Source organism: Argentina silus (assembly GCF_951799395.1).
Source record: "Argentina silus genome assembly, chromosome: 7".
NCBI lineage: Eukaryota > Metazoa > Chordata > Actinopteri > Argentiniformes > Argentinidae > Argentina > Argentina silus.
In genome coordinates this window covers 2,862,686-2,877,481 of record NC_139661.1, presented here as the reverse complement: position 1 = coordinate 2,877,481, position 14,796 = coordinate 2,862,686, and the positions used below count along the sequence as shown (strand labels likewise).

General features: G+C 42.5%; 1 protein-coding gene across 1 annotated transcript in view; it reads left to right on the top strand.

Annotated features, from left to right (window-relative positions):
- Positions 1–14,491, top strand: part of galnt9 (polypeptide N-acetylgalactosaminyltransferase 9) — a gene marked incomplete at its 5' end in the record, with an annotated part of 51,290 nt that extends 36,799 nt beyond the window's left edge. The window contains 5 exons of the mRNA XM_083672693.1: positions 7,132–7,317; positions 8,852–8,989; positions 10,568–10,663; positions 13,661–13,828; positions 14,327–14,491. Coding sequence (XP_083528819.1) covers positions 7,132–7,317; positions 8,852–8,989; positions 10,568–10,663; positions 13,661–13,828; positions 14,327–14,473 — 735 coding nt within the window. The 3' untranslated portion in view covers positions 14,474–14,491. The remainder of the gene's footprint in view (positions 1–7,131; positions 7,318–8,851; positions 8,990–10,567; positions 10,664–13,660; positions 13,829–14,326) is intronic.
- Positions 14,492–14,796: the final 305 nt, after the last annotated feature.

Here is a 14,796-nt window from a genome sequence, read left to right as displayed (position 1 = left end):
CAGCATTTAATCAGGCTTATATTGTTTTTAAAAGCACTGCTGTAATCTGTCGGCCATTTATACTGAAACAGATCGTGTTTTGAAAGCAAACTTATCCTCTAACAACAGCATGCGGCTTATGTTCAAGTCTTTAAAATCCCTGAATGCCTTTTTGGAGATTGCCATGGTTTCATGGTCTGAAACATTTACTGTATTGCAACCGACAGGAAGTGTGAGGAGCTCTTACAATTCAGGGCCAGAGGGACAAGCAATTAGGCAGAACTTGTCAGTGCACCTATTATCTACATGAGTCATAAACTTCATTAAAGACCTCTTTCAAGTGTGACTGCACTTGCACCTATCTTTAAACACACATTGACGAGGCAATTAAGATCATTTCAGACGTATTGCGAGTTTCACATCCTTCTGTTCTCAGAGCCTATTATGACTATAAAAAAGTTTTGCTAATTACCTTCCAACTCTCTTTGAAGTGCACTAACAACCCTAAACTTGAATGAAGTTTGACAAGCACAGATGTTACGTTGGATCATACCTCTCATTATATCAGACATTTACTCTGTTATATTAATTGGAGATGTGTTTGGTCGAAATCGAAATTTGATTGTTAATCTGAATAATCTAAATGCAACTTTAGCGTCGAGAAAAACGTGGGTATGCCTTCAAATTCACAAAGTGACTGCAATCCGTATGCTGCAGTGATGGGGGAGGCCTTGGCGGTAACTCGATTGCATTCTATTTTGACAGTAGATTGAGTTAAAAGTTCTGTACCACTGGAATGTCCTGATGTGAACTTTACATTTTGTGTATGCAGTAGGGAGAGAGGCATTAACATGAGGAGGGAGGCCCAAGGGAGATACAGATATCCAGCAGTGGAAAGAGACTTCACTTCATTCTGCTTTGAAACATCACTCATCTCAGAGGATGCCCCATGGGGAGGGGTGGGGGAGAGACTGCCACTACCGCTCCAACAAATTATGATGCTACCTCTGTTACTAACTTTTGGTATTCTAGTCATTGGGAGCAGCTTATGAGACGTGCAGACACATCTGGATATGTAAACCGTTATGTCACTCCGTTTCATGATTCTCACAGACGAACTGACATGAATGGTCTCTCATGCTCAATGGGAAGGCCTTTTTATCTATACGGTTGCAGTTATAGGTGACATTCATATATTCTGCCCTATTCATTCAAGCTCAACCGAACATTTCAAAGTGAAAGATGTCAACTCCGAGATGTCACAATATAATGCTAACTGCTCTTTTATCTCGTTAATGAATGGCATGTTATCTAAAAAAGGGATTTATTTCGGTAAACGGTATGATAATCAGTGCTTTGATTGCTAGGTGTCAACACTGCATGACAGGGTTCCTAAATGGAATCAAACTTCAAAGTCACACGTTGTCACAATACATCAAAACAAACTGATGTGAGGACTATGTCTTTCCCTCCGCAAACCCTAAAAGATTGATGAGAGAAGATAGGATGAATTGTCGTCAGAACGTACTGGTGTTTTAATCAGGATTTCTTAGTACAGTATTTCTTTGAAACGGTCGAATCTTACAGATATTATATTAAAACAAGGTGTCCCATGGGCTTTTAGAGTCCAGGAGGGGGTGAGCATATCAATTAAAAATAGAGAGACAAATTCCCCAGACAAAACTGAGCACATATAGCTCATTAAACCAAACGGTGAAAGAACCCCACAGATGCTAGTCTTTCTTCTTCTCACTGTGCAGATTTCTGTTCTGTTGTACTGTAAATCTCTGGCGAGCTCTGGTCGTAAATCTGCTGAGAGATTCACCTGGCTTTGATTAAAAGGGATAAGAAGTCCCAAGCCCTTTAATCCGCCATCATCCATTTGTTGCTTTACAGTTACTTGACACAGAATCATTCCCGGTGTTGCAGACAGAACATAGCGTAGGGCCCTAAAGCAGTGTCTCGCCAATGGTGAGTCAGGAAACACTGGTGGCTTTTTCTCTGGGATGTGGCGGAAAACTGGGTCATCATGGATAGAATCATTGGTCTTGTTTATTTGGTAGGTTACACAGTAATTCAAAAGGTTTTCTAGTTGGGTCACAAGCCAGAGACTTTTGGGAAGCAATGGCTTTTTGGCTGTTGAGATATCGAATGTTTCTCTGAGATTTCTCTTTCTCTAGAGAAGTCCACAGGATCGGTGATCTAGGAGAGCTATATAGATTATTGAATGTCTCGAGTGCTATTTCTTAAACAAATGTCAATGATTGATTGAGTGATTTGCGTGGTTGTGAATTGGAGGAGGCCATTGGCTCAGAGATAGATTTCCATAGCTATATGGATGATCTCAAGCCTAGCCCATATGTCTAGCTCTGGCTGTACCAGCCATAACTGTAAAACATACAACCATTTTGAAAAGGTATGTTTTTTTAGTGAAAAGTATGACTTGTTAATTAGAGCATACCACTCTCAATCAAGACAAGTAGTTGTAGAAACTAGAAAGTTCTATTCTCCTTCGGGCTGATGTTCTCCACACAGCTCCCTGAATAACAACAACAAATGTTTTGCAATCAGAGGTCGCCGAGGTCATGCTTGTGTACATTGCCCCATGGCTTACTGTAGCAATGCTTGCAAAACAAATTTAGAAATGAACTCCATATGACCCTAGGCTACTTTTGCAGTGACTAGATGGGACCCGCGGGGCTCAGTAGTTACTGCTGGACAATTTTCCACACTGTCTCTCAAATCACTGAGCTGCCAAGTAAGATGAGGCAGAAAATTAAGTCTACGTGACCTCAGGCAACCTTTGATCATCTAGGGGTGTGTTCCAATATTCTATCCCTCGTTCCCTTGTCTCCTTCCTTGGATACTGATCTGATAGAGATCCTCATACTGTATGACTTCTACCTGCGCTGCCTAAGCAGTGGTCTTGAAGAAAATAAAATAAGGAAATTAGGCTGTAGAGGATTAATGGGGGACAGCCTATGAGATAACTTCAGTGACCCTCTTGATTTTAAAGAAATGCTCTCACCTTCAACTCTCCTAGTGGGAGTATTGGTATTGATTCTAGTGTGTAATGGTGCCTCTTCAAATCTGTTTACTGTTGTTAATAGCTCTTATGGGTTTTTACGGTTGATGTTTCCTGTATCCGTCCAGAGCTTATCACATAAATGGTCCTGCTCCCACTAACTGCCAGTACAGTGGCAATTTAATTAGCTGTTACATTAACTCTACATCAAAGTGATCAGTCATACTGTGTATGAAGTCATGCTTCTTAATGATGTACTGTAGGCTCCTATTTTAGAAGAGGCCTATGCAAAACACACAGTCCCTATACATACTATACAATATATAATACTGTCTTGGACCATGTCTCTCTTGGAAAATGTATTTTATCTCAATGAGAATAACCTAAATAAATACATTCAAAATATATACATACATCCTCATGGACCCACAGTATATAATATCACGACCATCACTTAGAGGGTAGAAAGTCTCATGTCTTTGCATGATGCTTAGTTTCTATGCAGAACGCACCAATGCTTGTTGTTGTTGTTGTTGTTTGATAGATAATTGACTGTAGTAGCGCTACAGTACTGTAGGTTTGATTAATAGCGGGACGAAACAACCTCATAACTTGACTTGACAGGCCAGATGATCTGCACCTGCAGATCAATTATTTGCTGTTCCAGGACACAAGGCGAGAGAGGCACACTGGCATAAGCTCTCTCAGCGTGGCGTCAATGTATTTTTCCACCCTAGCCCCTGGTGCAATCATCACATCATCATTATGCCTTTTGTGTCCGGGAAAAAAAGGAGACATTTTGGTCTGATTTGTTTTGCTAATGCAACGGCTGAGGCCTCCGAAGATAGGAAGGAAAGACGGCGCGATAAGACAAGCGGGAACGTGACATACATGAGAAGCCGGCCGTCTGCCGCACGGCACCTGTTTACTCTCTGAATCACCAACGCCGGAGCTCTTTGGCAGAGCTGGAAAGGTCAGATCAGCACTGATGATTCCCATATAGTCAGACTTGACGACTCACACTTCATGTTTTCCCGTTCTCTCTTGTCACCCTGTTTAATCAAGTGAACCCCCCCCCCCCGACATCCACCCCGACATCCCGCTCGTCACAACAAGGATTTCTCGGGAAATTTCAACACACGACATCCTCACAGCCACTCAAACATGAACACATTCTGAGGACACGGATACACAGAATTGATGACCTTAGGTAAACACGCGAGATTAAAGCCACACACACAGCAGGAAATGGATCAGACAGGCGCTCTGGGAGAAGTAAACATGATTTAGAATGAAAGACGCTGTGCGCTTCTATCTTCCTAATCAGCCAATGCTATACTGTGGGGTTTTAACTTCTACTGTATGAAAAACACTCTGAAAATATATGGGCTGTCACTCTCTATGGCACTATCCCTTGTTAAAGCTGATAGGCGCCACCACCAGTGCAGATGGGGATTTCTGTTCTGACTGAAGATAAATCGTTTATCTGGCAAATCCCTGCAATGATCCAGCTATTACTCCAGGGTGCATCGCTGGTGACTGAGAATGGTAGGACACAATGACAAGCAGCAGCAGCCATTACAGAGATACAGTACAGCAATTCCAGATGGACAGATAAAACGTCATATAGGCCATTAATGGCGAGAGTGCCGGAGTAAAACTGTGCGGCTAATTGAACTCGCCGTGTTCTGCACTGAGTGTTTTATCAACTCTGTGATGTACTAGTCCACACATTGTCCAAACATGTAATATCGGAAGCATTACAGTGTGTTGGAGCAGTTGGGGTCAAGCTATGCTATATTAGGTTCTGTCTGGTTACTGTAATAGTACATGAAGGCTAGACTGTCTTTTAGAAGAACAACTCCAGATTCCGGTTTGTTATTTGGTTTCTGACCATCTGGAAATCTTATTTTGATCTTCGATTAGTGTTTAGTGCAAGACAGGGTATTCTAGTACCCAAGCTGCAGGCATAGGAACATAGAGTACACATATACCTACACACACACACATGCGCACGCACACACACACACACACACACACACACACACACACAATGTGTCAACATGTCATGATTGCATTTAGAATGGCATTGACCTGCTTACAATGAGTCATTAACAACAGTTTTGTTCGCATGTTGTGTATAGTATCAGGTGTCCTTTATGAAGACAAAGCGATGGAGAGGAATCCTCTCAGTGTAGATTGATTTCCTCGGCCAGGGTCAGTCCATGGATCATCAGTGTTTAAATTAAGAGCGGTTTCACAGTCAATGGGGGTCACTGAGTGTAAATGAATCTATCAAGGCTGTGAAATACCGAAAGTTGAAATCGGTCACATGACAAATGCGGTGAATGCCTTTATTAATGTTAAATTAAACACACACTAGCAATAAACACACTTGAGTGTTACTGCACATCTACATTATGATAATAGAGACTTGGTTAATATTTGATGTCTTTCATTTCCATAAACGTGGCACATTATGCCATCTGGCTTAGGGCTCAGTGACTCAGATGAATTTCGCAGACCCACTAATCAGCAAGAATTCATATGGTGTATTTGGATACATGATTTGACTTCCCGTGTTGGTAGCACTCAGCACACATTCTATTGGAATAATTCTGGTAGCACAATCCCTTAGATAGTTCAGTGTCATGTACAATGAAGTGCAGAACAATGTACAAGAAGTCAAACAACCTGTATGTTGACACAAACCACTATGGGAAAGCTAGGTAATGTTTCCTTTGTCTTTGAGAATGGGAGAGGATGTGAAGTCACAAAACCTTAACTGCCAAGTAATGTTTATCCGCACTATCCCCTGTCCCAGATGTTTATGCTATTTTATTGCTATAGTAGGAAATTGATGTGTGTGTGTGTGTGTGTGTGTGTGTGTGTGTACAGTACATGTCGTTTGTGGTATGTTTGTGGTATGCTGTCATGTTGTTGTTGTTGTTGGTGGTGGTGTTGTTGTTGTTGTTGCTGACTATTTGCCAAAAGTAATTACCCCTCACGGCTGAATACATTTTTTGGAATTGAATTGAATTTCATGCCAAGTACTGTTTAGAAGCCAGGAGTGCTTTACCATATGCTGTGCTTTCTGTCTAAGTGTTAACTGCAGGACAACTTTTAGTCCTGGCTTTGTCTTAAGTTTGAATACCGTCATTTGTCTTTTAGCAAGTGAGTATTAAGTCAGTGTTGTTTTCAGTGTTTTCCAACCACCTAGGAATCCATTCTCTTACTACGATGCTGACACCATTTTCTTGAGGATTGGGTCGGTCACAGTTGACAGTCACTGCATTTTCTCAGAGCATAGTCAATCAATACTTTCTGCACTGACGGACGCTTTTTCCAGGATGACACGCATTTACCACCTATTTTTATGTGTTACCCTCACACACACGCAGACACTATTCAGCAATTCAGCGTCAGGGCCCCAGTGTGTCACAGGAAACTCTCCAGGGACAGATATATTTATGAGCCATTCCCTAACAAACCCATTTATCATCCCCTGTTTCTCTGACTTCAGCAGAAAATAATGGGCCGTAACACTTAATAGCTGCATCAAGCAAACACGTTCCTTCCTAAAGATAAACAAGGAGGCTGCTCACAGAAGGGCCTGCAGATACAAATGTTTAGGGCCAATACTTAGTTTATATTCCTCTTCAACAATGTGGCCTTAATGGCTGTTTATTTTGGTTTTGGTTTAGAGCACTGAGGAGGAGGGTCTTTGCCGGTACAAAGGGAAGCATTTGTATGGTTTTGTACGTGTTTGTTTAGTTTTTGGGCAATTGTTTATGTTATTCCCAATGCAACCACCAGGGAAAGACAATTCCAGAGTAGACATTGAACTAAGACTCCCAGAATCTGACTTAGTTACTTAGTTACTTAGCTACTACTTAGTTAGTTACTTAGTTACTTAGTTACTTAGCTACTACTTAGTTAGTTACTTAGTTACTTAGCTACTACTTAGTTAGTTACTTAGTTACTTAGCTACTACTTAGTTAGTTACTTAGTTACTTAGTTACTTAGAGTCTGATTTCGTGAGACGACACAGGTGCTGACATACGAACCTTTAACTAAACTAAACCTTTAACTGAATGCCCCTGTGGCGACTGTCGTGGTGTGTGTAGGTGTGGCAGTGCGGAGGCAGCATGGAGGTGTTGCCCTGCGCCAGAGTGGCCCACATCGAGCGCACCAAGAAGCCCTACAACAACGACATCGATTACTACGCCAAGCGGAACGCGCTGAGAGCTGCCGAGGTGTGGATGGACGAGTACAAATCCCACGTCTACATGGCCTGGAACATCCCCATGAATGTGAGTCTCCGTATCCCTCTCTCCATCCCTCTCACAATCCCTCCTTCCATCAATCCCCCTCTGCACGCTTGTTCATTCAGACAAGCAGTCTGCCCCTCTAGAGACCAGCATAAATGGATATTCAGAATTCTGTTTTCATCCCACTCGACCTTCAAACCGGCTGGGTATGGCGTGAGCGGTGGTGTCTGGCTCTGAGTGGAGAAGAGGTGTACCAAATGAATGAGGGGGCTCTTATTTAATCAGCGTCCGCTTTCATACATATCAGTTTAGTCGTAATTGCTTTCAAGGGCCTTTGAAATGGCTCGAAAATAATAAACAGCTATTTTCGTTAATGAAAATACGTTCATGTAGAATACTAATTGCTGTTTCTTGCACAATGGTGGGGATACCGATGTGAAGTGTCTTATAATAGGATGAATGCTGTACTTGCCTCAAGTAAATATAATGATTGCAAGACATTATTGTCAATAGAAACAATCTTGGGTTGTGCTGTCGTCAAGCAAATCCTCGTGCACAGGGCAAAAATCATAGTAATAATGGCCCTGATGAGGGTAGTGTGTCTGCAAAATGTGGCAGGAACCTCATTCTGAGTGGAACAATAGGTGTCTGCAGGAGCAGCCAAGCGAGTGAATGTCTCAGACACTACGGTCACAGTGCATTTTCTGACAAACTATCCCTTCGCCCCAACAGTCTTTCTCCAATGTAATTACAAACCCAGTGGCACAGTAGTCTATTACCACTCTATATGGTATGTACAGTTCTATACAAATGCCTAATGCTATAACTAATCTATCTTCTCATTTCCCCAGGCTGAATCACAGTCCTGTTATTGGTTAGGGGGGGCTTGCAGAGAGCACAATTACTTTTGGTAGCAGGGCAGGCTCTTATGACTCATAAGGTTGCCACAGTTTTCCAAACAACAACTATGAAATTGAACGCATTTGTTAGTGTTACTTTACAGTTGGGTTGGGGGGGGGGTGTGGGGGTGGGGGTTGGGGAATAGCAGGCAACTCTAGCAAAAGTAGCTGATATCCATGGATGCGTTAGAATATGAAGGAAGAAAAAAGAGGAAGAAGTTTGGAAACTGTAAGGCTGTTAATGAGGCGATGCGCGTGTGTGTGTGTGTGTGTGTGTGTGTGTGTGTGTGTGTGTGCGTTTGTGTGTCTGTAGAGGCCATGGCACAGAGCAGAGCAATGCAGTTATTAGGCATTCCCCACATCAATCTGGGAAGCCACCTCCGCCATGCCAGCAGGCCCGTGAGGGCTCATAATTACACAGCTGATTAGAATTTGCTCAGCATAGTATCATGTCTAATGAAAGAACAATGAGGGTCCCACATGACAGGCCCATCCATCGTTCTCCTTACCAAACACACTCTTCTCTCAGCCCTTGTTTTTTTTTGTTCCCATCCTCCCTCCTTCCCAGCCTTGAGGGTCATCCATTTTTCTAACTACAACTAGTATTGTCACATGTTGCTTAAGTAAGCGTCCCCTGGGTAAAATATGCTTTTTTTTTGCTGTTGCTATGCTAACAGAACCCAGGAGTAGACTTCGGGGATGTGTCGGAGAGAGTGGCCCTGAGGAAGAGGCTTCAGTGCCGAAGTTTCCGCTGGTATCTTGAGCACGTTTACCCAGAGATGCGCATCTACAACAACACCATCACCTACGGAGAGGTGTGGAGCTCACAATGTTCATTATCAACCATATCATCATATCTTATGCTGTATGTACATAGAATATTTATGAATTACTTCATTCAAATGTTTTTTTTTCAGGAATACCTGAATGTTATAGGCATGCTAATGATTCAATTCTACCATCACAAGCAAATGAGTTGTTGGAAGCTTATGAATTGCAATAGTATGCGCATATGGTATGTCTTCTTTTGGTCGTGTCGGAAAATTAGGCATGGACTTTGTCTGTTGCAGTGATTGCAGTTTGTGTTCTTGTTCTACTCTGTATTTGCATAGAGGGAAAGTTCAAATGTGAGAGCTTTTGTAGATGCAGCACACACACAAGCTTTGTTCACACACTGTACACACACGCAATCCATCATTGAGAGTGTATTTCACCCCTCCTGCACTTCAAACATTACATTTCAAAGGGAAATAAATAAATGAATTCATACGTGTCACCAAAAAGTAAAGGTATCTCGTTTCCATAGCAACACGGTGCAATTACATGATTAGATGCAATTTCCTCATAATTAGTTTTAATTAAACACTTATTAGCTTTCTATGCCAACTTCATTGTTTTAAGCTCTGCTGCACAGCGGAAAACGATTATGACAGGTCTAGAAATTGAATACACAAGTCAGACAGCATTCAGAATCATTGTGAAATACACCTCTTTCCCTATCGATTCCAACGACAGAGAGGAAGGAAAAGAAATCAATAACCTTTTCAAATACATTGTAGGTATAAATCAAAATTAACCTCTAGATTCATCAAGCAATGTGGTCTTGTCCCTTTATTCTTTTTACGAGCTTCCACACCCCCCCTCCCCCCCTCCCCAGGCATCTCACTAATGGATTCCTCAGAGCAGTGCCCATTTAGGTGGCACTATTTCAAATCTCAGACAAGCCACGGAACAGTTACCTTGTGTTGCCATAGCGCAGCAGCTGAAGTGAAGCTCATCTGTCATTGGATAGCACAGCTGCACTCTGGCACTGACCAGCCCAGCAGAGCGGAACCTATCTGACAACACACATGATAAATATCTCACAAGGTTGCAATAAAGTGATACACATTCAAATCACACAGGCAAAAAAAGCCCCCCACGAGCACATACCACCACCGTCGGGCCCAGAAGGAGACAGATTGCCCACGTTTCTTTGACCGCAAAGATATCCCGATATCCCGAGTTTGATCTGAAGTCACTCGTCACTGTACGGTAGACGCTTACTCTATGAGACATTGTTATTGTTGTGAGGTGAAAAAGTCATCTGGTTTTTCATACTGTTCATAGCGTTCACTTAGGTTTTCAGATTTACCACAGCTAACATTCTTGCACCTATTATTTTCTGAGGTATTATTTTTTAATGAACAAAAACATAAGGGAAAATGTCGAAGTATATATGTGCTCATGTCGTTCCATGCTCCATGTTTTTAGCTTTATTTTGGGTTCCTCACCCTTTCTGAAACTAAGCAACGCAAATACACCTAACGCACTGGTGCAGCTGCTGAGCACACCTATAGAAGCAGTGCTCATTTCCCATCTTCATGTTTGTCTTTCTGCTTCATGTGTTGCAGGTGAGAAACAGCAAGGCTAGTGGCTACTGCTTGGACCAGGGCTCTGAGGACGATGACAAAGCCATCCTCTACCCCTGTCACGGAATGTCTTCACAGGTACGAGAGAGGACTGAAATGTTATTGTGTTGTGATAATGTTATTATTATATTGTTACTTATGATGCCTCACACTCCCTCCCGCTGTCTGAACATTTTTTTTTTGGTATGGCAATCATCACAACATTGAAAGTCAAGCTCATTTACATATCATTACTATGCTCAATTTCTCACAATTTCAACAAAACCTCTCAGCAATGACTACAAGTGAATGTGAATGAAGGGAGATGCGGTTAAGAAGTCTAGTCACTGCAAAGTCTCTTGAAGTGAAAGTAATTCATCACCCCTAGGTCTTTTTCTTCTAATCCACTCTCCTGTTGAACCTCTTTGGAAGGTTCCATTAGGGAATGTTCAGTAGGTTCGGACCTATGAATGCCGGGGCAGGGGAGGGTTTGCAGCTATTTTTGTTGTGCGCAGCGAAACAAAAGCTTACTGCCAGAGAAACAATAATGCAAATATTATTCATGGCTGTTTTTTTTTCCCCCTCTGGATGCAGAATGACATGTTTATTATCAGTCGCATGGCGAATATAAATAAATTGCCGAGCTGTGAGCTGGCTCTTTCCTCCTCCTCCTCCTCCTCCTCCTCCTCCTTCTGTGGGAGCTCAGTGCAGTCCAGTAATGTAAAGCTACACCAAGTCTTTAATCTAAGCCTCAGGGGAAATAAACAAATGGAAATGAATTTTATGGCATTGCATCATTAGATTATGACGATGACTGGCATTGAGTTACACAGGGCTGAATTCAATTTGGGTGCCGTTTCTGATTTTGCAGTTCCTATCACAATCATTCCTGTTCCATATGAAAAGTGTAATTGTGCGGCACAAATCTTTATTGTGCTTCTTAAAAAAAATAAAAATAAATGAGTCTGTCGTTTCTCACGCTCCCAGAGGAAATCTTAAGACCCTGCATCACCCTGGTTCAGCTGCTCAGCTCTGGGTGCTCATAGCAGCAGGAATCCCAGCGATGCCTGGTGTACACGGGTGGTGTGGTGTGGTTGGGGTGTTTTGGTGTCCTCAGTTCACGCCACTTACTCTACGAGGCCTTAGGGGGGGGGGGGGGGCACGGCCGCATACTGGGGGGGGACGTCCACGGCTGCGTCGTGCCATAAGCTAGCCCCTCTTAAGGCCTGCGTGGTAATCTCAGAGTGGCACATTGCACCGCCGTCCCTCCATGGTAGAGCAAGGGAGAAAGCGGGGGATTACCACACAGGAGGTCTCCCTCAGGAAAAATACTCTCCCCATACAATATACAAACATCATATTTACCCCATGTTAAATTAGGTAATTAGAAAACTCGTGATTAACTTGACCCATAGTGGCTCCAAACTTTACGGCGCCAAGAAAGCAATCAAGCAACTAATACCCCCCTCTTTGAGAACAGGTTAATTGCCTTGGCAGAATCATTTCCTTATGTTAATTATTTGTTATGGTCCCGTTTTAACAGCATTAACAAATAAAAGCATCCACTCCACGACCGTAAACACATATTATCCGGGATTATGGGGCTTTCCCTGTGCCCAGTTCTCGTTTACACCATTGATAAATCAGCTTAGAGCTCAACAACCTCCCAGAGAGCAGACTTAAAGTCAGTCTCAGGTTGTGAAAACAAGAGGGTGGAATGAATGACAAATCAAGCGGTCTAATCTAATGATCTAACAGTATTAGCCTTGCAGTCAAGGCCCGGTCGTCCAAACTGGATGTACTATACTGTAACAGGGATCATGCAGTAGAAAACAAAACAACTAGCAACTGGTTACTAGCGACCACTTTGTTAAACAGAACAATATATCATGGCTTGCCTGTCTAGTGTGTTGAAGCGAGTGAAAGGTTTTCATTCAAAGAGACTTTTTATTGTCTTAGTATTTCAAAAGAAATAGTTCCGTTGCAAAGCAATTTTTATCAAGGCCAAAATCTTAAAAGCTTTTTCTTTTGCCTCCTCCAAACAAATACCATGGACAAGTAAGCTATTAACCCACTCTATATCCTGTTACAAAAGGTTTCCAGGAACACTGCTCAAAAGGCTTCCAGGCATATTGTTTGCTTACTTTTGAGTATTCAGTGTTAGGGTGAATAGCAAAAGTAGTGGTATACAGTACCAACCTTATCTCCCAGTATGGATTCACTGAGCTGTAGCACTCACATACACTATTACTAATACTAGATTGTCTATGTAAGCTGGGCTATCAACAGTATGGGTTCAAAAGCATTCAGTTACATTGATCAGCCTCATCCTCTTGTTCCGGATCATGATACAGTTACTTCACTCCACTTGTATGGGTGACTGTTGAACAATGAACAAGAGCAGCATATGATAGTGTGTGTGTGTGTGTGTGTGTGTGTGTGTGTGTGTGTGTGTGTGTGTGTGTGTGTGTGTGTGTGCGCCTGTGTGTGTGCACCTGTATATGTGTGTGCGTGCGTATGTGTCTCTGTGTGTGTGCGTCTGTGCCTGTGGATGTGAGTGTGTGCGTGCGTGCGTGCGTGCGTGCGTGCGTGCGTGCGTGCGTGCATGTGTGTCAACTTGGGCTGTATTGAAGACCCCCCATCTTTGGCATCTCATTTCTCAGATAGGATCACTCCCATGAATAATTGATGTTATCTCTACTGTATCGTTACGTAATAGATACGCATACACACAGACTCTTTCATGTACTGGATTAAACGCTTAGGGATCATGTTTGGTTGGTCAAATCTTTAGCATTAATAAACGATTATATACTCTGCATAAGAATACCCTAGCAAAGTAGTATGATCATATAATATGAGTTATTAGCAGCGTAGATGAATATGATCGTACGTCTGCATTCAGTACCTGTACTGTGCAATTCGGTTAGCTCATTGAATTATAGCCATATGATGAAATTCCAGCTGGTGCACTGGGAGGGCTGTGAAGCACTTGCCAAGTTGCAGTGTTTACAGAAATGTTCAGTATTTCGGATATGTGATAGTTGATTACACCCTCCAGCTAGATGAACTGTGATGTTCATCTCTGTGTTTCAGCTCGCCCGTTACTCGACAGAAGGCCTGCTGCAGCTAGGACCCCTGGGGTCGACCACCTTCCTGCCCGACACAAAATGTCTCGTCGACGACGGGAGGGGACGTACACCGAGCTTAAAGAAATGCGACACTGTTTCACGGGTGTCCCAGAGGCTGTGGGACTTTACACAGGTACAACATATAAACAGATTCATATTGAATAATTGATCAATGTTTTCTTCTAAATAACCCTTTGAAATAACTACTCTAAAATAACTACGTTTCTCTTTGAAATAACTACTCTATGCCATGTAATGCGTATTTCGATGGAGGCTTATAGGTTCAAATGTAGCTGGTGAAGGTTCCTCCATTGCCCCGGTGTATAACCGCCCTCTGGGTTATCCTGTAGTTTTACTGGAGCAAAACCTAACCATTCTGCCTCATTCACTTAAAGCTTTCACATTCAAATCTTGTACAGGACCAAGTTAGAAGGAATAGCAATTGGATTTGCTCCTGAAGTGTACTTCTATTCAGTCTGGGTAATAACAGCCATTGAACCAGAATAGCAACCCTGGGGATTGAGTGATTTTGAGGATACAAACACTAACCCGCAGTATTATCGTTTGAAGCATATGTTTCTGTACAAAAGTGTTTATGCTAATATCATCCTTTCACACATCTTATTTGAAGAACGGTCCAATCATCAGCCGGGATACAGGACGGTGCCTCGAGGTAGAGATGTCCAAAGAGGCCAACTTTGGCCTTCGACTGGTGGTGCAGAGGTGTTCTGGACAAAAGTGGATGATCCGAAACTGGATTAAGCATCCGAGGCATTGAGGCAGAAAAATATATATTTCAATCGTACGGTGCAAACCATGGACAGTCAGTGTGTACTCCATAGGAGCCCATAGGCCTTGGACTGGTAAGCTCAGAATGTGTGGACTCTATGGACTGTGTTGCATTGAGCCCCCCTCAGGGCAAAGTGCTTTCAACCGCTGAATCTTAAGAAGAATATGATCAATAAATACATTGAAGATAGCCGTGGGTGAAAACACTAAGACCATACAGCAAGCTGCAGTATACTGTACTGTTTGAAATGTTCTACATTTCTTATGTCCACCTTCGTGTAAAAAAAAAGAAACAATAGTAAGACACTGGAA